General features: G+C 44.5%; 1 protein-coding gene across 8 annotated transcripts in view; it reads right to left on the bottom strand.

Annotated features, from left to right (window-relative positions):
* RUNX2 (RUNX family transcription factor 2) overlaps positions 1-26,933 on the bottom strand; it is a 319,385-nt gene that overhangs the window by 103,907 nt on the left and 188,545 nt on the right. For 2 of the 8 annotated variants that reach the window (XM_046005128.1, XM_046005132.1), the window contains 2 exons: positions 9,789-9,854; positions 3,921-8,249 (listed from right to left, as the gene is read on the bottom strand). The exons of 4 other annotated variants lie outside the window; for them this stretch is intronic. In XM_046005128.1, the coding sequence (XP_045861084.1) occupies positions 7,771-8,249; positions 9,789-9,854 (545 nt within the window). In that variant the 3' untranslated portion in view covers positions 3,921-7,770. 2 more of the 8 variants (XM_046005130.1, XM_046005133.1) reach the window with 2 other exon arrangements.

Raw genomic sequence — 26,933 nt, 5'->3', positions numbered from 1 at the left:
CTAAAAAAAATAAATAAATGACCTCATTTAGGAAGGAAATGATGTCGAAGGAGATTTTAAACATAAAACGTTGTATTAATTCTCCCACGATGATGTGTGTGGCGGGGTTTTGTTGCTTGCTTTCTTGCTTCTTTTCGAGGAATCAATTCGCACGTTTACATCAGTCCATCATCCAGCTGGGAGTTCCCGGTACTCCTCTGGCTCAAAGCCACCAGACCCTGAACCGCCTCACTCCACGCAGCCTGCTGTATCCCGCTTCCGTTTTCCACACCCCAGCTCACTCTGGTACTTCGGGTTCTCCAGGAGAAATGTCTAAGGCCTAAGGAGTACAGGCCACCTGAGACCTGGTGACAGTTTTGGGTTCTGGTCTCATTTAATGTTGTGGAGACAAAACTGCTTCTTGAGGGGCTTGTGTGGAAGAACCTTTGCTTGCCCCCCCAGATTTCCACCTCAGTTTTTTTTTTTTTTTCTTTTACCATTTTGCTGTATGGTCTTGATTTCTTTATAAAAATGAAGCGGGTGGGGGTGGGGGCGGGGGCGGGATCGGTGGGCAATTCTTCCCTTTTCCCTACTGGCTACAGAGTGGCACAGAATGACCTTGGGTGGGGGGAAAAAAAGGCCATCAAGTTGTGAGCTGCATTGGCTAAAAACAGAAAGCAGGTTTTCCAGAAAACCTCACTAAGTGGCCAGATATCATTACCACAAAATAAGAAAACAAAACAAAATAAGTTTTAGCAAAAGTTAAGTGGGCTTCCAGAAACTTGATCCTTCTGCTTTCCAACGAGTGGTGCGTATCTCAACAGCAGGGCCAGTCGCGTCACAAAAAAGCTCTTAAATAAAAGCTTCACAAAAATAACAACCCCTTCTTAAATGTCAACTTCAGGGTACTCCCGACATTTCAGGGAGCATCCGGTGTCCCTTATTCTGTCTAAATAACCTATACGGAGAAGAATTGCTTCTTCAACACTTACAGAATAAGGTACTCTTTTGTAGGATTTGCAAGAAAAACACCTGAGACAAATAAATGCTGTGTGGAGGAGTATATGTGCGTGTACGTGCGTGCGTGCGCGAGCTTCAGCTTTCCCTGAATGGCTGCTCAGGCACCCCTTTCCATTCCTCTACGTCCTCGCTCCCTCCCTTGAGGCATGCGCATGCGCACAGCCATCAGTGTGGTTCCCTTTGCTTCTGTGGTGGACCCTGCTTTTTGTTACATTCATAACTGAATTCATAGCTTCTTAACATCTTCACTTCCAAGGCCTCCCAGTTGAGTACCCACTACTGGGGAGTCACCGAGAGGCTTATCAGGGTACCCAGGAATGGAGACAAGGAGGAGAGAGATTCCCTTGCCTTTGCTCAGAGTTCAGAATTCAAATACAGAGCATCTGCTATCCACGCATTGGTTCCTACCTGGCCTCGCTTAGCACCTTCTGCAGTCCTGAGGGGAGAGCCAACGAAGGAAGAGCAGAGGTGGGCAGAAAAGGAATTGGAGTGACCCACTGTACCCAGCCCTGGCAGGCAGTCCAGCTGTCTCACCACCGGCACTTTCCCTATACCAAGACCCGGGCAGCTCTGGCAAGAAGGCATCCTTCCTGGGGCCCCTGAGGAGTTTGCCTCCCACAGGCGAGCTGGCCCGGGCTCACTAAAACTCGCAGGCAGTTGAGTTGTCCCCAGAAAAACTTAGAGACAGTAACATGATCATCTTCTACCAAGCCCCCTACCTTTGTAGATGCCCCCAAACCATTGTTTCCTAGAACTGGTCTCTAAAATGATTTCCAAATGATTGGGGCAGGGAAGCCGGGTGACTGGATTGTCCAGTTTACCTGATACTCGTGGTAGGGTTGTTTGCTTGAACCAGTCAAGCTGTGGCTTTTGGCTGTGATGTGATTGTTAGCCACCCATTTCCAGAGGAAGGAGAAACCAGCTTGTGAGGATCTGTAGGCCCTGCTCTCACTCGCTGGTTGTGAACAAGGTCTTCCCCTACCTCCTCTCTTGCCTTTTCAGACTGTTTTCAAATCCCATAAATATAAACATGTGGCTCTTCAACCGCATCTGTAGATAATAACTTCAGGGGGTTTCCTGTTTACATGACAATACCCATTTCCCAGCCAAATAAACTCTGCAGCAGAGAGCTGAGGTGTTTATTGGGCCAGTGTTGGCTGGGATTGAGTTAACAGGAAATGCCCACTCTCAAAGCAGTGACTGATGATAAGGTATTTGAGGGGCAGGGGGCACAAGGGGTCAGACACACTGGACAAACATCTCTCTTCCTCTGCCTTTCATTTCCAGTAAGAACTGAAGCAGCCATGATGAACATGGCCAAGCCATCCAGGCCTCACAAAGCTCCCCAGCTGTGCCGTTCCCTGGGATGTGAGGAGGAAGAGACATGTGGACAGGAAAGCCAGGAGCCCCACTCATGACACCTCCCAACCTCAGAGTGACAAGCCGGTGAAGGGCTGGAAAAGGCTGATGCATGTCCACCTCTGGGGAGGGCCCTCGGTCTTCCCCCTGGCTATCCTGTTATAACGAGCAGTGTATTCTCACACCAGTTCTGTCCAGAAAGCCTGATCAAAGAATTGAGAGAGAGCCTCTAGCCCACTGGTTCTGGATTGGAGACTACTTTTCCTCCCAGGGAACATTCTGGAGACACATGTCATTGTCACAAGTGGAGCAGTGCTATGGGCATCTAGTGGGTAGAAGCCAGAGACAGGCTGCTAAACTTTTACAATGTGTAGGACCACACACCCTACCTACACACACACACACACACACACACACACACACACCCCAAAGAACTTTCCAGGCTGAAATGTCAACAAAGCCCGATGCCTCTCCATATGCCAAAAAACTGAGACCCAGAGGAGTAAAGCCATTTGCCCTGAGCCATGCGGCTGGACAAAGCTGGAGAGAAAGGAAAAGCCACTCTGCCCACCTCCCATGCAATGCCTTTGAAAGCCACACAGATGTCTAATAAAAAAGGATAAATAAATATACATCTTCAAAGAGCTGCAAACAAGTTCACTGGCCTAGGTCTCACCCGCATGCTTTCAGGATGTCTCCTAGTCTTAGAAATTAGCGGTCTCCAAGATTTCTCAGAACACGATGCCAAAGGGGTAAGAATGAGATCTCAAAGGAGGCCTCTCTCTCTAGCGTCACATGGTCCACTGGCCCGCGCCTGAGCATCTCCACCTCACGGTTTCTGGTCCTTCTTTTAGAACTGTGGTAAGCCAAGGCGGACAGATAGCACAGGACAGAAAGAGAGCAGCCACTCTACCCCAGGCCCTCAACCTTATCAAAGGGGAGGGACTTACCAAAAATACACAATAGCCCGTTAAAAACAAACAGATCTCCAAACTATAGTCCTGCTCCCTAGTAGAATTTTTCTGAGGCTACAGCTCTCCAGGCCAAGGTCCATTTTTACTTACCCTTGAGCTTTGACTGATTTTGTTTTTAAGAACCCAAAAGAGATGTGGGAAGCAGCTAGATTATCTGCTATGGCCCGGCTGCCTGAGATCTTCTGATCCTAGCCAGGAAGGAATTCACTTGCCGGCTCCTGCTCACATGCCCAGAGATTAGAACCCTCGGACTGCGGAGCCCACTGTCTTTTATATCCAGTCTGGTCCCTTCATCAGAGTAAAGGGGCTTTACTCAAGGATGGGGTGGGCGCTCTCTCCTTCGGAACCAGGCTGACAAGGAAATGAGTTCATTGCTAGATCCTTCGCCCATGCCTCTGTAGGAGTAGAACGAACCAAGAAGGCAGCACTCAGCGAAATGTTTTAACCTCTCACCAATCACAGAGAACCCCGCTCTCCTCTGGCCCTGGCAAGTCCTAGGGCCAAGAAGGGCCCAGGTGTAGGCAGGAGTAGGCGTCAGACTAGAGAAGAAACCGCAGCTGAGAAAAGACCCAAAGTACACACATAACAAAACCAAAAAAGCCATTTTATTGAAAATTAAATTCAAACTTCAAATTAATATTACAATCATGAGAAAAATGCCAAATAATTCCATTTACAGTTGCAACATACAATACAAATAGTCCCTTTGAAGTTGAAAGTAAACTCATCCACAATCATGGCCTGTGGCACAAAGCAGAATTTGTACAATATGTGCAGGGAAAGCAGATCTTGGGCAACAGCAATTGGAAAAATAAAAATGAAAAGCTTGTATTTACACAAAATGCTACAAACATTTTTTTGTTCCACAGAAATCTAAGAATGGTAAAGCATATCCAAAAAAAAAAATGGAATTTTATTCAGAATACCTAAGAAATTACTGTAACTTATGGTTTTGGCTGATATATTTCAAAGTACTGCATTAAAAAGCAAACAGTTATTTGTAAACATGAAGTAAACAAACATCTAAAAAATTCTCACACAGAAAATATTTTTTAAATGCATTCTCTTTTGAAGAACAACAAATTCAAGATTTGCCAGAGTCCTCTTTTATTTTACTTGTGATTTTTCTTTCGAATGTCATATAAGTCGTTATTGTCTTCACTCATGCTTTGTGTTTCCATGTATTAACCTAGACTCTGAGTCAGTCCCTTTCCTGGGAATGAAGGGAACCCTTAAGGAGCACACACATCTCCTCCCCTCTGGGTTTGCAATGGATAGTCCCCAACTGTGTGGATTCCTCCACTCATTTTTAAAAGGCCCTGGGGACAGGGTGGAGGTTGGTGAGACTGTCTGAAGAGCAAGCCATAGTTCCTTGGTCGAGTCTCTCAGTTCCAGGCTGGAAGTCATTTCACTCATCTAAAACCAACACTGTGGTATGTTCTGGAACCCTGACACTGGTCACACTTTGTGAGACAACTAAAACAGACAGAAAGCGGCTGAGCTGGTCACGCCGTGAACTCCAGTAACGTCTGTGCTACAAAGAGAACCGCGCTCTTCGAACCTGAAGGAAATACAGAGTGTTGGCTAGTACGCGGTTCCGTGGTAGGAGGAATAGTTGGGCTTTGCTTTGGTCTTGAAATCACAGATCATATACATGACCCAGTGCAAATTAAGGGTTCGGTTAAAAAAAAAAAAAATAGAGGAGGGGGAGGGAATATTTAACCCCCAGGCTGAAAAAGGGCAGAATTCAATCCAAGAAATGTGACTTACCCCTTTGGAGTGGTTGGAGTGAGGGTGGAAGGAAGAAGTGCTTGAATTTTTCCCAAGGAAAAAAAAAACTTTTTAAAGTGTTTCTGGGTTGCTGCCTGCAGCCACTATAATAACATTTCAACACAAAAGCATCCCTAAAGTCACTTAGTATGTGTACTGTAAACTTAAAAAAGCCCTTTTAACATTAAAAAATAATGTACAAATATAGTACCTTTTTTTATTAAATAGGGTACAGCTGGCACTGGCGGTAACATTTTTATGTCAATTAATTAAAATTGAAATGTGTAACCAGACACTGGCTTTTTTAAGTGCTGCTGAAACAAACACACATATTTTACACTTAACAAATAAATGGACAGTGGCGTGCTTCAAGCTACCACACACAAACAATAAATAGTATCAGTTACTACTACTTCCATCTTAGTTAAGTAATAGAAAAGTGGCTTATTTATCTAAGCATACTTGGTATACAACCTTTAGAAGGCAGTGTTTTGTTTTGTTTTGCCCTCGATTTTTGTTGGGAGGAGTCGGGGTGGTCACAAGGGAGGCCCCTAGCCAGAAGCATAGGGCCAGATGCCCCCCCAAACACATACCGTCCCACCAGGCTTGACGGCCCATGAGCAGGCCTGGGAATGACTACAGAGAAAGGGTCCCCAGAGGCTGGGGACAAATCTCTACAAGGTTCTGCTCAGTGGGGGCACAGAACTGAAACAAAGGGGTCCCCCGGACCTGTGAAGGAGCCAGCAGGGATTTGCCCAGTGGTGTCATGGAGTGATCCTGGCTTGGATTAAGGATTCATGCTCAGAATTTGCCAGGTGGTCGCCAGGAGTGGCCAAAGTGCATCCTACAGGAGGGCTTCTGCTCAAATTCATACACAGTAGTCGACACCAAACTCCACATGGCCTTGCCTTCCTTTGACCCCAAGGGGTTTGATATGGGTCCCCAAGGCCCTACATTAACTCAGCTCAGCTATCTGCTGGAAGTCTCCAGCTCCTTCAGATGGCAAGGCTCCCATGAGACAATGGCTAAATCTGCTCCTTTAAATGCAGATTCTGCAGAGAGCTGCCAGTGGGGCCTCAGGTGAGGCAGATCTGGGTTCTCCTGACTTACTGTTTGGTAAGGCGGGTTAGTTAAGAATCCCCGGTGCAATTTGGCTTTACTGTCCTATGTGTATCATGATCAGTCCTTAAGCCACATGGGTGGCTTTAAGCTGTGTCTTCACTATGAAGCCTGGCGATTTAGAGTTTTGCTTTAACTAGGAAACCACAGAACATTTTTCTGCAGTTCAATGATTCACTTGTGCTTGTCTTTTTAATATGACAAGAGTCACCATTATTCAAAAGAAACTGGGAAACCACATCACTCCAGCATTTCATGCTAATAAAGGGCAACATGAGTGATACAGGGCTAAGAGTTGGTTTTTAAATCCCTAATTATTGCTTTAGAAGGCAAAGCTGTGTTAGAGGCAATCCAAGGTCTGAAAGAACGAAGCATAACATTTCCTTCATACATCACAAAAAACAAGCTACATCTAAGATATTTGGAGATGGACGTATTTTTGAAAATCACATTGTGCCTGGATGAACTGAAATTGCTTAGCAATATTTCAGATATGGCTCTAGCCCACTGAAGAAATTTGTTATTTAATAAAGAGCACTTTTAGAGACCGAAGTCAACGTATCAGTACACTAAGAAATGTTTCAAGGGTCCAAATGTCATTAAATAATTATAAATATATCTTTAAAGTTATATGACCATTCACGTTAGCAAGTTACCTCAGATTTTACACATATTCATAATTTAAAAAAAAAAAAAGAAAACAACACACAGCCAAACGCAAACACTATCTATACCATTATGGCTATAATAAGGTATTGCCATTTTGAGTTTTGCATAAAAGGAGAAAGGTGCAGGGACGGGGCAGGGGTGGTGTTGAGGGATGGGATTTCTTTTTGGTTAAATGGGAAAAGGAAACAAAAAAAGTATAAAAAAGTAAAATGAAATCATCTATCCCAATCAGTATTTTTTTGAAGTCACTTTCTTAAAGTAGGAAAGAAAAAAAAGAACAAAAACTGAACCAAACAGTTCAGATGAGAACTCACGGCAAGTCTGAAAGCAAAGTTTGGGACAGTGACTCAGAATGGATGGTACTGTGATGGAACCATCCATTCTCCCTCTTTGCCCTTGATGTGCACCTCGACCGGCTTTGGAAGCTGGTCTGCAGAGAGCACAGGTCCAGACACAGCCACCACCACAAGGGTGTGTGGTATCAAAGCACAGAGAGGAAGTGGCTTTGCTCCTCTTCCTTCTGAACCTGGAGTCCGCCTCTTCGACTTGCCATGGGAACAGATGATTTGTGGTAACAGGCCAAACAACAACACGACAAAAAAAATACCTTTTTCCTTGGTTTGTAAAAGTACTTTTTAAGTAGAAAACAATCTGGAACCTAGATAGGATGGTCTCTCTTGGGCCTTTTGCTTCTCAGTATTTCTACCCTCTTACGGTTGGAAGATCATGACTGGGTGAGGGAATGAAAAATCTTCTAAAAAATAGGCACTTTGTAGATAGCTCATTGATATACATATATATGCACTCTCTATATATATGTATATATTGATACATTTGGGATGCGGCTCCCAGATACCGCTGGGCCACTGCTGAGGAAATTTCAATATGGTCGCCAAACAGATTCATCCATTCTGCCACTAGAATTCAAAACAGTTGGGGAACTGCTGTGGCTTCCATCAGCGTCAACACCATCATTCTGGTTAGGCAAATTTGGATTTAATAGCGTGCTGCCATTCGAGGTGGTGGTGCATGGCGGAAGCATTCTGGAAGGAGACCGATCTCCCCCCGGCACCATGGGGAACTGATAGGATCCTGACGAAGTGCCATAGTAGAGATATGGAGTGCTGCTGGTCTGGAAGGGTCCACTCTGGCTTTGGGAAGAGCCGGGGTAGGGTGGTGGCAGGTAGGTGTGGTAGTGGGTGGTGGCGGACATACCGAGGGACATGCCTGAGGTGACTGGCGGGGTGTAAGTAAAGGTGGCTGGATAGTGCATTCGTGGGTTGGAGAAGCGGCTCTCAGTGAGGGATGAAATGCTTGGGAACTGCCTGGGGTCTGAAAAAGGGCCCAGTTCTGAAGCACCTAAAAATTATAACAGAAGATGGGGGGAAAAATCTGTAAATATCAATTAAAATAATGAGAGAATTTTTACAAGAAAAAAAAAAAACCTTTAGCTTCCCAAAAAAGGAACAGCAAGCCACAAATAGACCTTCAAATGCACTGGTCACTACACAGTTTTGTTTTGTTTTGTTTTGTTTTTTCACTTTACAGTACTTAAGTCCTTCACCCCCACCCCCAGAGAATCCCAAAGGGTTTTAAAAACCCCAATGTGTGCTAGGTCTTATGTGTAAACCAACCCAACACACAGATTCACTCACCAGACTTAAGACTGAATCCTTATTGATTTTTTTTTTCCTCTCTTTTTGTTTCTCGTTGCACCTCAGGTATTTGAAAGGGATGTTTTTACTAAGTAGGGCAAGCTTCTTTTTCTCCACCCAATATAAAGAATCCCAAAATGATCAGTTTTGCTATTGGTACTCTTGGCAGGGCCCCTTCATCAATGAAGGAACTCCAAAAAGATACCCTAACATGTTCCTACCACTTCTCTTCAATTCTGAAAATCACCTATAGTCTTTGTTTTATTCGTAATCTTAGTAATGGATGTCAAAAAAATCATACCAGATTTCAATGTATTCTGGAACTATCTTATTTTTCTGGGGGCAGTGGGGGAGAGTCTAGCCCTTAGAAATTCTCCTGAGGGTCATAAACTAAATATGTTGGGGAGAAGTTGCATCTCCAGCCTTGAAGGGTGGTGACTTGGGCTCCTTCAGGCCAGGTGCCAACAGCCTCTTTTGTGAGAGGCTCCATGCGGGGCGGGCAGACAAGGAAGAGGGCACCTCCCTCAGCATCCATTCACCAGGCCCCTGTGCCACACCCTACAGAATTAGCTTCAGGCTAACTCCAAGTGGTACCTGGAGGCAAAGCTGGTTTTGCTCTAAAATGTAAAGTCCCTTAACTTCTAAAGCCAACAGTATGGCTCCTTTGTAGCTATTTCTGGTGCTTAAACTTATAAAACCATAGTCATAAAGCACTTCATGTGGAAATCAGTTTTCTGAAATGCCTAAAAAATTAACCCTGGTGATCTTTAAAGACTGGGTTATGATTTTCAAAAATTGACAGAATTAGGACAAGGCCTTTTACGATCCCAGCGTTCTTAAGATTTTGTCACATCTAAAACCTTCCAAGTCTTTGCGTCTGCCATGTTTGCTTTTCCTACAGTTTTCATCCATAAGGGAAAGCACTTAGTGCTCCATCAAGGCCTCTGTCAGGAGGTACATCCTCAGTCCCATTTTTACTGAACTCTTGTTCTTGGATGCTACACTGTTTATTAAAGGAACGATCCTAATGGTTTTCCTTAAAGGTGCTGACTGAGAGTTGTGGATCTTTGTTAAAACGCACACTGCCTGGGTTCTTCGTAAGGGCCAGGAGGTGCGTTTGTCATCACAAGCGACAATTTAAAAAGCGACACCTAGTTTAAAAAAGTTGTTCTCAAAAATCGGACAGTACCAATCAGCCAGCCCCGCCCAGCCCCGCCCAGCAATTGTCAATAACAAGTCTCACCTGCCTGGCTCTTCTTACTGAGAGTGGAAGGCCAGAGGCAGAAGTCAGAGGTGGCAGTGTCATCATCTGTAAAATGAGGGGGATGAACTCTAAGTTCCCTTCCAGCTCTAACCACTCTATCACCACCGGGAACTCCGAGACAGGAGGAGAAGCAACAGTCTGAGGGGGAGGGGGAGGCAGAGAAGTTCCCACCCCTCCTGAGTGCTTTCCCGGAATCCGCAGGCCCCTAAGCAGAGGGTAAAGAGCTAGTGAGCAGCTTCGAATACCAGAAGCAAACACTTTCAAGATGACACACCAAAACTCACACACTCTGGGCAGTTTACTCTCTGCTCTCTACAAAGTTTTCTATCTTCCACCGGCCTCTACCTCACCCCTCCCGGATGCAAAATTCTAACCGGCTCCAGGGTTCAAATGTGGGCCGAGTGATTCTGACAGAGGGCAAACGGGAGCAGGTGAGGCTTAGGGTCTCTTGAGCCCCGCGCTCATGCCCTCTGCGGAAGGAGCCACACGCACAACGTGCGGGCCCCAGATGGTCCTCCGCCGGCCTTTTCCTTGCAGAGCAGCTAGGTGAACTAGTGCTGGCGCCGCTAATAGTTCTAGGCAGGCCACTTCTGTACAGATTAAGTTCAATGTTCAGCTCATGTGAGACAAACCAGAATAATGTGGACAATCGCCAACAGAGAGAAGTCACACTGAAAACACCACCGTTTGCCCCTCACAGAAGCATGAAGCAGACAGGCTTGTCCGTGTTACAAAAAAAAAGAAATGCTTCTCGTGGGTATCTGTACTTAAAATATGCTGTAGTCATAATTAACATTCCATGTGGTTTCCCTTATTTTGATGCAGAAGCCTCATTAAAACCCTTGATGTGGGGCCCTGCCAGTAAACTCCAATATGGTTTTGAATTTATTCCTCTCACCCCCTCACCTTCTCTATTTTACCTGAGACGTTTTGCTGATGTTTTTATTACCCATCACATGCCAGGATCACTGTACCTTTCTGGTTTATAGATGCCAGCTAATGGAAATTGACATTCATTTTTCAATTAATGAGCTCTGGTTGTGGTTTATAGAAAACAATGCAACAAATTTCTGCTAGGCTGACAGAATGTGGGCCAATGACTTTGAGTCATTTGAGACTGTAATGTCTTGAGGATTAACTCCTTCTGGGCAAAGAGAGCTAATGTGGACTTTAAAGGGATTATACAGTCATTTTTATAACTAACAAAAAAATGGGATTTTCTGGAATTCCCTTAATCATGTTGTGTTACCAAAAAATGTTTCTGAAACATACTGCAGTGTTTTCTGCATGAAGAGATATTAACAACTCGTTACAGTTTCACAGGAGATCCCTTATGTAATACCCTAAAGTGAGGAGACGGAATTCTAAAAATAAAAAAATAAAGCCCTTCCTAATCTTCAGTTTATAATCATTTTTGCAGAAGCAAATGGTATAATTAAATTTCCTTTCACTGAATAAGGTTGCATCCATAATTTTAATCTCTGTTTTTTACGTGAACTTGGGTGTCCTTGTAAATGGCCTTCTACTTCTTCTTCTACTACTTCTACTAAACTATGCGTACCTGCATAGCTAGCCTCAATACAACTACAGACTTAAAAAAAAAAAAAAGACCTGGATATTATATCAACTACGGTAAAGAAAATCTATTATCTACTTATTGAGTGGTCATGGATAAAAGCCTGGAGAGTTCTAAAAGTACTAACACTTCAATCTAACTTTATAAATGTGAAAACAAAACTCAGTAACTGCCCCAGGGATGTGCCTTGTCGCACAGAGCTCCCCCGAGCCAGTTTAAAACTCCTGCCTCCAACTGGCTGATTAAATAAAGCCAGTACTGCCAGGAGTTACATGAAGCCCAAGATAAACATGGGGCATCTTCCCAACGGGCTGGTTTTACTCGGCTTGGAGACAGGGTATATGGGACAGTAATAGGATATTATGGAATAGAACACTTGGGTGAATTTTTAGGTAAACAAACTAAAAGAGACTTGAACAAAGTTTTGTACTTATAAAGTTTTAGACTATGTCCTCCAGATTCCCTATAACACCCATTTACCCTCCTCTGCTGCTTGGGGTATCTGATGGAAATGTCCAAATTCCTCACCTACTGCTTGGATAATCAATTCTAAGCTAACCCATTAACACACACGCAAGCTGAGATCTGGAGAAGGGGAGCTGTGTACACTACAGATCATGCAGCCTGAAAGATGCAGAGTCATGACCTCTTTGCAATCTTAGTTACCCGTAAGGAATGTGGTGGACACAATCACAGGTCCATGTATTTCTTGCCTTGAAAATCTAACTTTACCTGAGTATTTCCATAGGCTCTTCTGGAGCCTCCATATTACCCCCCGGGAGCATTACTATCGTTGGGATATCCTGACAGCTCATTGAGGCCTTGTTGGAGCTAATCTGCTAAATCGTGGGCAATTAGTTCAGTTGCTCGTGGCATAATGTGAATGAGACCGAGGTCAAGGGTTTGATTCCCGTAGGACCTGCTGGTTTCCTATAGACATGTTTCATTCCGGCTCTGCTATCTGCGCCTATGGCCACGGTCAGATAGCCTGTGAAGGAATGCAGCTCTCATAAAGAGAGTTGCAAGAACCTTGCTCGTTAACACAGCAGCAGCAAGACCTAATATACATGAGGAGACTATATTAATAAAATGCACAGGAAGCTCAAATAGAAATAAAATTAGTATTAAATTTTTTTTTAAATCTTGCCTCTTCCTCCCCCAGCCTCCCCAAGGTCTATAGGGAAAAAGGATATAGCCTCTCTTTACCCACTGGGGTTTCCTGGGTCATCAGGGCAAGCAGAAAGCATGGTGGAAGGAGTAAAACCAAAAAGACAAGGGGGAATAAAAGAGAATCCCTGATCTTTGGGTCCCGTGGCCTGCAATCCCCCACCAGCATCTTTCACACATTGCTTTCTAGTGCCAGTGACTTTGGCTCATCCCTGACTCCTCACTAAACAGTGGGCTGCTGAGGGCAGGATTTGTCTAATCCTTGTTTGTCTCCCCCCTCAGTGCTTAATCACAATACTACTGGACATTTCTAGGCCTTTACCTAGCACTTTCATATACACCTTCTCACTGACTAGATCCTCAGTAAATCAGGGTTGGTTGAGAATGGACAAGGCGATCTCCAGAATGAAAGAAAACAGGAGTCTGGGAACAGTAACAGACTGGGCACTTGCCATTTGGGACTGTCAGCTGGGAAACACTGTGTGCGCACATCATCCCCTCCCTGAAGCCGAATTGACACACCCCAGCAGAGGCGACAGGTCAGGCACAGGAAAGGAAGAGGGGCCCTGAAGCCGGGGGAACCGAGCTGGCACAGGCAGCGTCCCTTGCCCTCCTCTGTAACGCGAAGGCATCCATGCACAGAATGAAAAGCCATCATGCTTCCCCGCAATGAGGTGTTAACTTCAAAGCTTCACTGGGGCCTTTTAAATGGTAGGAGTTATTGCTTCAACAAATCTCAAATAAAGCCCAAGAACTTTTTATTGACCCCTTCATGGCATTCTTCCTCTGGAAACATATAGTTCTCAACTCGTCACAGAGCTGCTTTCCTCGAAGAATCTTCTTCCCCTTCGACAATGTTTTTTGGCTGCCCTGCCCCACCTCCACTACTCTATAATTCCTTTTTTCCCTCTGGTGTCAAGAGCAGTTCCTTCCCATATCTCTCTTTTGGGCCCTTCAGAGTTGCTACTTTACTGAATTATTAGCTGTTTCTTAGCCTATTCTCTCCCAACTATAAAGCATTGGGTGATAAAGGTCATGATTTCTTTTCCTGTCATATTCATTCCTCTCATCATCTATACTCCAGGAGCTTCAGTATTTTGGTTTTTGCTTTTTAGGGTATGTATATGGACAGATGGAGATAATGAGTGAATAAGTAAACCAGTCTGGGAGTCAGGAACTCTGTAGGATAGTTAATACATTTCTGACAAGTCAAAAAAATAGATACAGAAAGCGCTGAAGCAATACTGACATCAGGCCTAACACGCATCCCAACACGACTCCGAAGAATCCATCATTATAAAACTCTCTTTAAAGAGTGGTCGAAGCTCTTCCCGAGCGTCATGACATCACTGGACCTCACGTTTCGACAGTCCCTCCCCACTAGTGAACAGATACTGCTGTCTCTCCGCTGGTGTCGTTCCCAGTACCCTCAGAGCCAGGATCCGGGTACCAGCCTGTGCCGGGCGCCATGCGGAGAAGAGATGAGGGAGCAAGAGGGCCAGGCCACAAATATGGGACCTGAGGGAGGAGGAGCGAGCCCACTCTTCTGCTGCAGGATCCCAGGGCACCTGCTGTCACCGAGGTGGTGGTATTTATGTGGAGTAGGTAGTAAAGGTGACAGAGGGTAAAACTCACACTCTGTCTGAATTTCTGGACCAGTAGACAGAGCAAGTACGTGAGAGGCATCAAGAATCAGAGATGACTTTTATAGATGAAGAAACAGAAGCCTAGACACAAGTAGATCTGAGGTTCTTCTGGCTCTGCTGCTCTGACTCGGCCTGCCAGTGGGAAAATGTGGAGGATCGGTCTTGAGGGGTCTTAAATCTGCATTCTGTGGAAATGCACAGGGACAGGGAGAAACCTCCTGCTTACACATTGCCTTCTCAGGCCACACAGGTGGCAGAGCCTGAAAACCACCCCCTCCTAGGCACAGGTCAGCCACCTTTCACAAAACATGATGGGACACCTCGGCCATGGAGGGGAGGAAATGAGGAGGAGGCTACTGGCATATTTTCAGAGTCGTCTGTTCTACTTTTCCAAAGTCATGTCCCACTGCTCCTCAGTATGAACTGTCCTCTTCGCAGCAGGACATACACTCAGGACCCTCACAGGAGCTTTGCTCATGCTCTCCCCAGACTCATGGCCCCCCACTCTTCTTTCTGCCAGACCAAGTCTGGACAGGCACCATCTTTAAAGCTCACCCATACATTAAAACTTCCCAGGATACAAAGTCTCATCATCTTTTTTTAATCATATACCTCCTGAACTTTTTTGCACGTAAATTTTGCTTCATGCATTGTAAGGTATTTATCATTGTTTTTAGAGAAGTATTTTCATTTTCCAAATGAGGGAAAGTAAATTAAGGATAAGAACCATGTATCCTTTTAAATCCTACCTACATAGTATGATGCTAAGACGCGTACTTCCAAAAAATGTGCCTCACAGACGAATGGCTAGCATAGTCTCAAACAGGCAATAGGACAGAAGCAGAAATGTTATGTAAATATTATCCAAAAATCAATTTTAGATTATGCAGAATAGTACTTTGCATTTTCCAAACTGAGGTTTTGAAGGATTTTTCCACCAATTTTCTTAATTTCCCTGAATTTGTCCCCTCACACTAAAATGACCCAGTATCTATCTCTAAATTAGTTTTACTTGTAATTACATTAGATAATAATTGGAAAAATATACCCTATGTGGAATAAGTGTAATAGATCATACCAATGGAGAAGAAACCAGCAAAAAGGAGAATGTGAAACCAAATTTTTTAAGATAATGAAAGGTCAGACTAGCAAACTCCATAGTTTTGCAAAAGAGAGGAAAAGTGCCTCAACTATCCAGGATAAATATTTATTTTCCGTGTTGTAATGAATTGTACTTTTCCACTGCATGCTCACAAAATCTGGAAGACCAGCTGATCCCAAGGCTAAGAAAGTATGTTATGCTGAAGGAAAGAGAGAGGGAAAAAAACAAAGAAACAACAACCTGGCAGTTTCCAGAAACTTCAACCAGTCCCTAAACCCACCCAAATTTTGAGGATATTGTTGGAATAACATATTTTCTCTTTTGAGGGGAGCCGAGGCCAGCGGTAGGAGATGTGGGAGTGTACATGCATACACATAGGGAGGGAGAGTAGGAGAGAAGGAAGGAACGGGGGGAGGGGGCAGAGAAACGGAGGAAAAATGAGAGAGATCTTCTTGCTGGGCCTTGATTAAGAACTTTTTAAAGGCTAGGAAGGGTGGGTAGTCTTTGAAACCAGATCCGCTGCAGGAAGGAGGCCAGCACCCAGGACACCGTGTCTTTCAGAAGAGGCCACCCACGGTGCCGTGGCGGTCATATGACTGCTCTGTCACATCCTGAAGCCATTTCCAGCCCATGCACACGTCTGTGCTCCCATTTAGAGAGGATGGGATATATTGGGAACACACATATGGAAACACTTTCAGAGAATCAGTTTCCATGAAATTCATAATGAGCCAAGTGGCTTCAGATGTGGTTGCGTTCCTCCGATTAGCCAGAAAAAAAAAAAAGATGGGGGGAAGGGGGGGAGGAGGAAAAAAGAAGTCCAAATCTACCCTTTCAGACCTTATTTCAGTTTCAGAGAAATTAAAAACCACTAATGACTTATGACTACCTGGAGCCACAATTAAGAGAGGACACACTAGGAAAAAGAGCGAAAGAGGTTTAAAAGCAGTAGTCATCCCCTCCTAAAAATAACAGCTTCAGTATCGGTAATCTTATCTCCAATCACGGGAGGCTTTCCTGTGATAGTATCTGCCTCCAGTGGCAGGATTCATTCTTCTGCGGGCAGGAGGCAGTGCGCATGCGCAAGCGGGGGCGAAGGCGGGGGGTGGAGGATGCGGAGGCTCTAAGACCCGCTCCTATTTGATAACATATGTGGCCAATTAAGATTATTTTAAAAATTGCAACTAAATGATAAATTGTTACTAAGTAAATCTTTCAAAAAAAAAAAAAAAAAAAAAAGCCTGAATGCACAGGGGACGGCCTGGTACTTTCCTGTGGCCCGTGCGAGTGGTAACTCAGACTATATTAAAAGCAGAAATTTATGAACTGGTTGAGATGTTCTATATTAGATACCAAAGCCTGGCTGATAGGAGGGCATGAAATACAAGAAAGGAACAAATGGGGGAGGGTTTTTAAAGAGGGACGTATAACTGAGTATTAGTAAGTTAAAACATTATTTTCGTATCGAAATTAAAAAAAACAGGCATAGTATGGAATAAAATTCACATGAATTTTAAGATAAAATGAGAAACCTGAAAGTGCTCTCCTTGCAGGAGCTGGGGTTATGACAACAGGCTGGGGAGAGCAGGAGCCATGAAGGAACCCTGGAGTTTCCTCTGCCCTTTGGGGTACTTCAGTGGAAACATCTGAGGAGAGTTTCTCTTGAGATGGTAGCAAGCCTAAAGCCATGGTGTAGGAGCGCTCTGACTCCAGGCTGCTTGATGATGGGCTGAGAACGGCACTGGCTGTTGCTTCCCAGAGCAGTCTTCGCTCCGCTCCAACCATAGGAATCCTATACGCGATTTAATAGTCGTGGTATCCCATGCTGTGGCCGGTTCTCCTGAGAGGAAGGACTGGCTAAGCAGACAACTGAGAGCGGATGGCTCTGACTGGCAGAGGATCTCTGCTGAAACACTCCTACCTGCATGATGGCACCAAATCCTCCCCTGGCCCTGTTAGGTAGAACGTGTCACTGACCCCACACTGCAATGACCAACTGAAGCTCAGAGAAGTGAAGTGATTTCCTCAAAGTTGCAGACCATTAATGGGTGGCAGGAACGTGGCCCCAGACCTGTGGAGCTCAGCTACCCCCTCTAGTCTTCCAAGCAGGGAATCAGTGTCATTTTCGTGGCAATTCTAACTGCGTGGCCACACCCACCTGAAGGGTAGTGATGGAAAGAGGCCTGATCAAAGGTCAAAGATAGCCCTGGGGATGGAGATGAGGAGAGGGATGAGGATGGGCATGGGACAGAGATGGGGATGGGGACAGAGACAGGGATGATGAGGATGGGGACAGAGATGGGCACAGAGATGGTGATGCAATGTGAAACGGGGAGGCTCATACAGGCCACCAATTTGCCACACTTGACTTAGCCCCCAGATTCTCGTGTTGTCTTTGCCACTAATGTTCTAAGAAATCTTGTTTTCTATTCGTCAGGTTCTCTCCTTGGATAACACCCTTGTAAGTGTAACCTGGCAAAAGGACACAGCAAGTAGCAAATGTCTCCATCTCAAAAGGAAATCCCTTCCTACCAGTACCACTTGAACTAGTGGAGCCAGAGAAAAAGAAAAAGGAAAAAATTGGGTCCAAACTAGAAAAGACATGAGTTGAGAATCATTATCCCGAAAGTCCCCATTTACCCCGCCTAACACCCAGCTCCAGTCCCAACTGAACTATTCTGTAAAAAAGGACAGGAGACCACCACCACAGAGGCCACATTCCACCAGCCCGTGATGGAAAGCACACTGTGCTTTCAGCTTGAGCTTCAATCCTCCACCTCCTAAAATAGGAAGAGCTCTGTTCCTTTCAGTCTAGCACCAATCCAGTCTCAGACTCTGCCTCCAAGTCCGGCACAGAGCACGAGAGGCCCAGGGGAAGGAAGTCAGCTCCAGGCAGCAGTGCCTCTCAAAACCTGAGGGTGCTCAGCTTTTTCAAATATCATTCCCCTCTAAAGGCTTAGCACCCTGGTGTGTTCCAACAGCCCTGAGGCCATCCTGGACCTTAAAGGACCTGACTCAAACCACCCAAGGCCTCAAGACCCAGAACTTGAACCAGATCACCACAGTACTATTCAGTCTGTGTCAGCTGCAAGGCGTACAGCTATGACAGACATAACACCATCCATATTAATACTAGGATCAAAGCCACAGGCTCGAGCCTCCAGCTGCAGCCTGCCAGGACCCAGCCTATGTTTGCCATCTCTCCCGTGAGAGTCAGATGTACATGCTAACCTGCTTCCCAGAGCCAGGCCTGGGCTGCTCATGCTGTGGCACTGGTTCCTGCCCTGGGAGGAAAATACAAGGGGCTTCCTGGTCAGGACAGAAGGTTGCCTTAGAATCAAGACCCATTTTTGTGTGTGTGTTGGATCTTCTGCCCACACGGCTTATCCAGGTTCCTGAATCCTTGTCTTGTCCAGCTTACTGGGTCCTCAGGATTTTCTTGCTCATTGCTGCCTACATGTTCTGGGACTTCATGTCATGCCTTTTACTTAAGTATGTGTACATTTCTAGATCTCTATAGACACACGACAAACATCTGCTGCAATGACCGTCTTGTCCCAACTTACCTTTCCAGTCTTGTCTCTCTCACTGCACTTCATCAACTCACAATCCAGTCAGACTGGACCCTCTTCCATTTATTGTACTCCCCACCCCCCACTGTCACTTCCTGCCCTGGTTTTCAAGATTACCTCCCCCATCCCCCAATCTCAGTCCCTTGGAATTCTAAGCAGCCTTAAAAGTCTACCTCACAGGGGTGCCTGGGTGGCTCAGTTGGTTAAGCGATGGCCTTTGGCTCAGGTTATGATCCCAGGGTTCTGGGATCGAGCCCCACATCGGGCTCCTTGCTCAGTTGGGAGTCTGCTTCTCCCTCTCCCTCTATCTGCTGCTCCCCCTGCTTGTGCTCTGTTTCAAATGAATAAATAAGAATTCTTTGAAAAAATAAAAAAATAAGGTCTACCTCACAATCCATTCTGCTTCAAAGATTCTGCACATGTTCCTGCCCACAAGGACTCTCCTTCTGCACTCCGTTCTCCATTCCTATCTCTCCTAGGGCACACACAGCAGTCCTACCATTACCTTCTCACTGCCACTGGTCTATAAATTCCTTGAGAACAGGCTCTGTCCAACTTATCTTTAAGTCACTGTGGCTCTTCTCAAAGTGACACACAGAAAATGTTTAAAAGTGTGGGGGGTGGGGGAGGAAAAGACAGTGACCAGTTCTCTGACTGTGGGGTTTGTGTCTGCTTTCTGATTTCTGCCTGCCCATTTCAGTCAATTGCTTTTCCTGAACTACCATCCCTGTGCTTACCAGGACCTCAAGGGCTTAGGTTAGTTCCAGACCCACAACTCTGCTCTGACCACCATTTTTGGGGTGCATCTATTGTTCTAGATGCTCCCTGGTTTGCTCCCTTATCCTAAAAACAAAAGCTTTTTCTCACTTTTTTCCGCCCAAGCAAAGTATCTTGTGCCACATCCACACTTACCCTCAAAAGTAATAAATAAAAAAGAAATAATGTCTCAAATTCACACACTGCTTTTGAGTTGTCCCTGCTTTTATGTACATCTGGTTTTACCTTCACAAAATGGTCCTGTGAGGTAGGTGTCACGGATACCAACCCAAGACGAAGTTCCATCAAAGAAACAATGAATCATTTCAGGGATGAAGTCAATTAGCAGCAGAACCAAAATGAAGTTGTTGGATCTCCTAATTTGTGCCCCTTTTCCCCACTGAGCTTGTCTTATTAACATCTACTACTTTTCATCCTAATAGGAATCCTAATAGGGGAAAGGATGGCATTTCTTTAACAACAAGGGAACATTTCAGTTGAATTTTTTAATAAAGTGAGGACAGGCATGCCTCCTCATATTGGAGGTTTAGATTCAGCAACATCAGAAAACAAACTACTGTCTTTTATTTAACTTAAAAACGGATTCACTTCGCAGAGCATTTCTTTGCTTTGTTTCTAGAGTTTAGCCTAAAACCATGTCCAAGAGTCTCCACGCTATCCCGAGACAATGCTCCTCATAGGACTTCCGAATCCAAAATTCAGTGTTACAGTAACTCATTCCTCTGACTGTCTCAGAGTTTTTCCACTCAAGCCTTGCACACGGAATTAACTCAAAACTTCTGCAAGAGAAACGTCCCTTTTAGAGTTTGATTTGGCATCAGTTTCAAAGAGCTGTTTGTATATTTTAGAATATGTAGAATTTTCCTTTGATTGAAACCTCCCTTTTAACAATGGACAAGAGATGATTTCTCTTCTGAGTGATTTAAACAAAAACAAACACATCTTAGTTACATAGAGCCTTGTTCTCAAAGTGGTTTTTTTGAGAGAAATCAAACCCTACAGATTGTTAAGCATTTGGCAAAAGCCTTCAAACAGCCAAAGCCAAAGAGTGAACTTTTCCTTATTGTAGGAGATAAACAAATACTAGAGCAAATCGGGGAAGAAAAAAAAAGAAAGAAAGAAAACTAGGACCTCCTTTCACTTTCTCGTGTGCTCGATAACACTTCCCTCTCAATACACACACACCCACCCCTTCAGAGGGGTTTCATCCTCAGTGTTTACTTCTGGTGCTATAGTAATAAACTCACCACAAATGGACATTTCCAACATCTGTTTGTGGCTGCTCCCAGATCCCCTGTATTGCTTTAGGACATGAAGCCCTCTGTCTCCCAAGTGTAAACAGGCACACCTAATTATGTATTGAGGTGTCTGAGAAGAGCTACTTGTTTTGATGACCAAAAGAGAGAGAGAGACAGAGCGAGCGCGCGCAAGCCAGCCTGGTCTGCGCAGTGTGCTGTGGGACAAACAGTAGTCCAGTGAGAGCTCCTCCTGAAACAGTGGAAGTTCTCGGCCTGACACACACCAAACCCCAGCCCTGTTTTTCCCAGCCTGAGCATACAGTGTACTGAGGCTGGTCCAGATGTGGACCAAAACAGCCAATGACTGGTCAAAAGAGATGGTGCTGTCCACATCCAGGGCAAAATCTATTCCGTTTCTTCATAAGGATTTAATTTTAGGCTAAAAGAGGAAAGAGCAAAAGGGAGGAGGAGATAATTTGAGGGTAGCGTTTTTCTTCTTCTTCAGATCACAGGGGCCATGTACAGCAATAACAGAAAAAAATGTCAGCACCCTACTGGAAATGCAGCAGGAGAAAACAATTCTAGAGTGTTGACTACCAGCCAGGGATGTAGGTTCTGGTCACAGCGCTGTCCCCAGCAAGCAGGACAGCCACCTGGAGTCCCTTCCCCTCTCCGACCCCCTCGTTCCTTGTCAGTAAAATGACAGGATTTAACTAAGTTGTCCCCATGGATTTCCAGCTCCAAAATTCTGATTCTGTTACATGTGAGGCAATGCTGAGAATTCCAAAAATTTCTTTAAAAATTCTATTAGAAATACTGTTCCTCCAAGAAAGGTGCACCTTCATTAAAAAATAGTATTACAGGTTTTTTTTTAATGAGGCATATGCACTGCGCATGAAATATCCAGGTTTTCTCTCCAGATATGAATGCCAATTAGAAAATCTAGAATATTCTTCCACAAGCTGAAAAAGTGTAATTGTTAATAACCGTTTGCAACAGAAGCCAAAAGAAAATGGGAACAAAACGTACCTTGTACAAAAGCTTTTCACCATTAAATTGAGCATTAAAGAAGGTTAAAATTAGCTCTAGGCTCACACTTTCAATGGGAAATAGAATGTGAGCTATTTCTCTTTGTCCTTTTTCTGGGTTCTTCGAATTAAATGGTATTGATCAGAACTAGCTGAAGCTACAATAAATATTTTACACCAACCTTTCCAACTTTTGCAGGATAGGATGTACTGTTATGCCTCACTCCAGTAGCCTCAGTTTCCCTGTCCCACTTATAAAAATATGAACTTTGAGGTTCTAAGCTATCATTAATATGTACAATTTTAATCTCTAGAATAAAATTCAGATTTATGAAAGGAGGAGATAGATTGTTTCCACTGTTATTTCTGGCAGGAACTCGGTGACTTTAACTTTATTTTGGGACTCTGACCTTTATGAAGCATGAACATTGGCTATTATTAAGGATTGCTGGTGTTCTATCCCCCACGTGTCACCTGGAAAGACCAGTGCAGTAAAACTCCCTCCGAGGATGACACCCAGCAGGCTCTGTAGCAAAGTCTGGTTCTGACAGAAGGAGACCCCTATGACCGAAGCATAGTGAGGAAAGCACATTTGGAACTAAAAGACTCGGGGTTGGGGGTTGACGCTCCTGCTTGTTCACTGTGTGACCTAGGCCAAGTCTCTCAATGTCTCTGAGCCCTAATTTCCTACTGGCAGAATAGAGGCTATAGTGATATCTACACTCCAATGAGCTGTCATGGAGATTAAATGAGACAGTATCTGTGAGAGAGCTTTCTGTATGTTTAAAATTCTTCTAGGGGTGCCCGGGTGGCTCAGTCCATTATGCATTCCACTCTTGATCTCAACTCAGGTCATGATCTCAGGCTTATTGGAATAAGCCACACGCTGGGGTCCACACTCAGTGCAGAGTCTGCTTGAGATTCTCTCTCCCTCTGTCCTTCCCTCCACTCACGCCCTCTGTCTTTAAAATACATAAAACTTAAAAAAAAAACTATCTAAATATTATTATTATTAATGTTAAGTTTTTACCATCACCTTGGACTTAGTTTTGCTTTAATTCTCCCATTTTCCTCAGCACCTGATTTGTCTTGGAATACATGGTGTTGTTTATCCAGAAGCTTTCATTTATGCCATCAGAAAAGCCACCGTCACAGATGACCTGGGTGTCCTTCAACTTCCTTGCTCTCTGGAGTTCCCAAATTAGAGAAGAAGAATTCAAGCCTCCCACGAGGAGGCTTCCTCCTTCCTGAGAGTGCTCTCAGTTTTTCTTCACATGCCCCATGGCACCTGCCCGGGTCTCCCCTCTCCTGGCTGACCCAGCCTCCAGGCCGGCATCTTCTGAGACAGCAGCCTGACCAGTGGCTGGAATCCACCTGTCACCTAGCTGCACCAGGCTGTGGGCCTCCTCACGTCCCACATGATGCTGTGGGGGGGATCCACGGTCCTAACTCTCAGGGCTGATTTGTACAGATCACTTCATTCATCCCATGTCCCTCAATGCTCCCCTGTTTATTATTTGTGTTACAGCTCACCTGCCCCTTCTGTGGGTCACTGAAGAGTTTTACCTCAAGCTCCAATGGGCGTTCTACATACCCTAAGTGGTCCTGCTGATTGGATTTTCATAAACTTTCAGAAAGATATGTTTCAAGCATTTAACTAGAAGTTCTACTATTTATAGTTTGAGATGTTACTTTTTTATTAAACGCTGGCAGGAAGACCCTTGGGCGGGGTTCATTTTGGTGAAATAGTTGTTCTCTTTCAGGCATCAGGCAACATGGTAAAGGAGAGCAGGGTAGATTGCAGGTTTCTAGTCCTAAGGTCCTACTTTTATCTGGTTACCACTTCTATGGTGATTTTCAATATCATATTGCAGTGTGGGGGCGAAAAAGAACAGTAGCCAAGCCTTAAGGATGAGCATGATCAAGACCATCCCTCCTCTAAAGAGGAAGGGAATTAACTGCACATATTTGTACCATTGAGATTTGGAACTCCTGGCTGCTGGGAAGAAAATACCCCTCGTTCTAGAAGAGCACTGTCCTTCAACTTTACTCCTTTCACAAGTGGCTTCCCCCTGCCCTGCCCCTCCCAGTGGTGTTACCTGTTGTTTCTCAACCTAGATTCGTCTCTTCCTTACCTTGTTTCTTTGACTTCTATTCTCCATTACTGTTCTATTCTAAAGGACAAAGCCAGGGAGAAATGTTAAAAACTAGGTTTGACAGCCAAAGAAACAGCCAACCCATTACCCAGAGTTCTAATCTGTAAAGTTTTTAGAGCCCTGGGAATCATTCTACCTTTCCCATCCTAGGAGAGGATGATACTCTTCGAATTCTATCTCATTTTGAATCCTTTGGGTTTCTAAAACTCAAACAGATCCATCAAATAAATTTTAAGTAAATTAGGTCACCACTCCCAAGATACTGATTTTACTGCTTTCCTCCTTTTCTTTAAAAATGGTTAATACTGGTTTGCAGCATGCATACTTCTGCACCTTGGGATGTCAGGAAGAAGAGGAGCTTATGCCCATGGAGAGCAGGACTTTTGTTACTTTTCAAATAGGAAATGTTAAGAACTGCCCGTATCTTCACAAGGTCTTCAAGCTAATTTCAAGAGCCACTAACTGAAGGTTGGTGGTGGGGAGGTGGTGGAGGGGGTCTCTTTAAGGTACAGGGTATGGAAAGAACCTGAGAAGGCAGTGACAGCTGACTACACACTTAGACTAATCATCTCAGCTATTTAAACTTCCTCCTTGACCCTTAGTTTCTGCTTACAAAATCCGACTTAGAACAAGTTCCTCCTCCCTTATCAATTTAAGTTCTTTCCAATTTCAGATATGCCCCCACTTCTCAGTCCTCTGGGACGAAGTTGTTCTGGATGGTTCCTCCATTCACAGGGAGGACAAGTAACAGTGCCTCATCTAGTTTTACTTGGCTCAGATGCAAAATACCAGCACGCAAGCCTGAGGCTAACCCCTTGCTCAGGGGTCTCCTCACCTCAGGGCTGTTGCACACGCTTTCCGGGATGAGCACCTGCAGAGCCAGTCAGCTCACAACAGTGTGGCCATGTTCATGTCACCCCAGCTTAAAAGCAGTAAACGGAATTAGAGTATCTAAAGGCCATGAGAGACCTAAAAATGTGCCACCTATAGTTGAAGAGGCTGAGGAGAACACACAATGTGGGTCAGTCTCCCAAATTAATCTCCTCATTGTGCTTCACTGCACTGAAATCTATCTTTGCGCGGTGCCAAGGAAGGGGAGCTCCCGGAAATAATCAGATTAATGTGTCAGGGGGTATAGCTCAATGGTAGAGCATTTGACTGCAGATTAATGTGTCAATGAAAACTACCAAACCGAGCACTTCAGCTCTTACAATGGATTTCTGGCCTGAATTTTCCAGGTTGCTAGTTCTGCATTCACCCAATAAATCAAGCGATTCCTGAATTACTGTTGCACTCTGGAGTGTGTAAACAATGCCTAAAGGTTAACTAACATTTTAGAAGATGTAATACTATTCTTTTTCAAGTAGACTAAAAACTGGGGGAAAGCACTCCTAAAACATTTTGATGATGGAGGCAAAAGCCCAACTCCCATCCCACACATCTCCATCCCCACGGCTTCCAGGCAAGCATGAGCCCCTGTCCTCCCAGACACACTCTTGCTTACTCCCCTCATCCTCTTCCACAATTCACCTCGAACAGGCAGAGTGACCTTCTGAAACTAGAAATCCATTTATATCAGGACCCTGCTTGAAATCTGTCCATGGCTTCTCACTGCGCAGACCAGCAAACCCAAACTTTGGCTCCTGATGGGCAGAGGCCCCAGGGGACCTGGAGCTCCAGTTCATCTTCTTCATGCTCTAGCCACCAGGCATTCTTCTTCCCACCCCAGGGCCCTTGCACCTGCCTTCCCACTGCCTGCAATGAGCAGCACAAGGCTGACTCCTTCTTGTAAGTTTAGAGCTCGGCTTCCTCATAATATTGCTCCATTGTGCTTTCTTCACAGTACGTTCCCCTAGATAATACTTTCTCATTTTCACTTGCCTGCCCTTCCCCAGTAATTGCTACCACTTATTACCAGGCATTATTCTAAGAGCCTTACATGCTTTATCCTTTCATCCTTATAACCACCTATTGAGGTTGGTGGTATTATTATTATTATTATTATTATTATTAACCCATTTCACAGATGAAGAAATTGCTGTACAGACAAGCTCAGTAATATTCCCAAGATCACACAGCAAGTAAGTAAAAAAGCCTGGATTTAAACCCAGAGAGTCTGGCTCCAAAGCCTGAGTGTTTAATCACTATATCACATGCCAGGAGAAAAAGCCCCCTGAGTTTTTCTGTCTTACTCATCACTGTATCTCCAATGACTAAAAGAGTCTCAATAAATGAGTAAATTTAATGTCGATAATAATTTGCATTAAAATACTATGATTGCAAGGAGCTCCTCCTGGGTAGTTCAGTCGGTGAAGCGTCTGCCTTCAGCTCAGGTCAAGATCCGGGTCCTGGGACTGAGTCCCACATCGGGCTACCTGCTCAGCGGGGAGTCTGCTTCTCCCTCTCCCTCTGCCCCTGCTTGTGCTCACTCTCACTCTCTCTGACAAATAAATAAAATCTCTTAAAAAATACTATGATAGCAATGTTTCACACTAAAAGGAACTTTATTATAATTCTAATAATATTTTCTCTAAATACATACTTTCTTTAATATAGATAATCTGGTCCTCTGACCCCATTTATTCTATTATTAATAAAATTCACCTATTCTTTTCTTTTCATTATCTTTAACTTACAAGATTCTCAATTCTCCAGTAAGATAAATTACACTTCATTATAACCATTCTCAGGGAAAGAGGGTGTAAAATAGTTAAGTCACATAAAACCATGCAAAGTATGTAAAATATCAATAAAATAAAGTTTGTTGATGTTAAAAAGCCGTGGTTTCAAAACCTGTCTGCAGACTCGGACACGGATGCACATACACAGGGCTTCACCTTGAACCGAAGTCAGTTATGGTCA

This window comes from Meles meles, chromosome 5, assembly GCF_922984935.1.
Source record: "Meles meles chromosome 5, mMelMel3.1 paternal haplotype, whole genome shotgun sequence".
NCBI classification, from domain to species: Eukaryota; Metazoa; Chordata; class Mammalia; order Carnivora; family Mustelidae; genus Meles; species Meles meles.
Note: the sequence above shows the minus strand (reverse complement) of the source record. Positions and strands in the feature narration are given on the sequence as shown.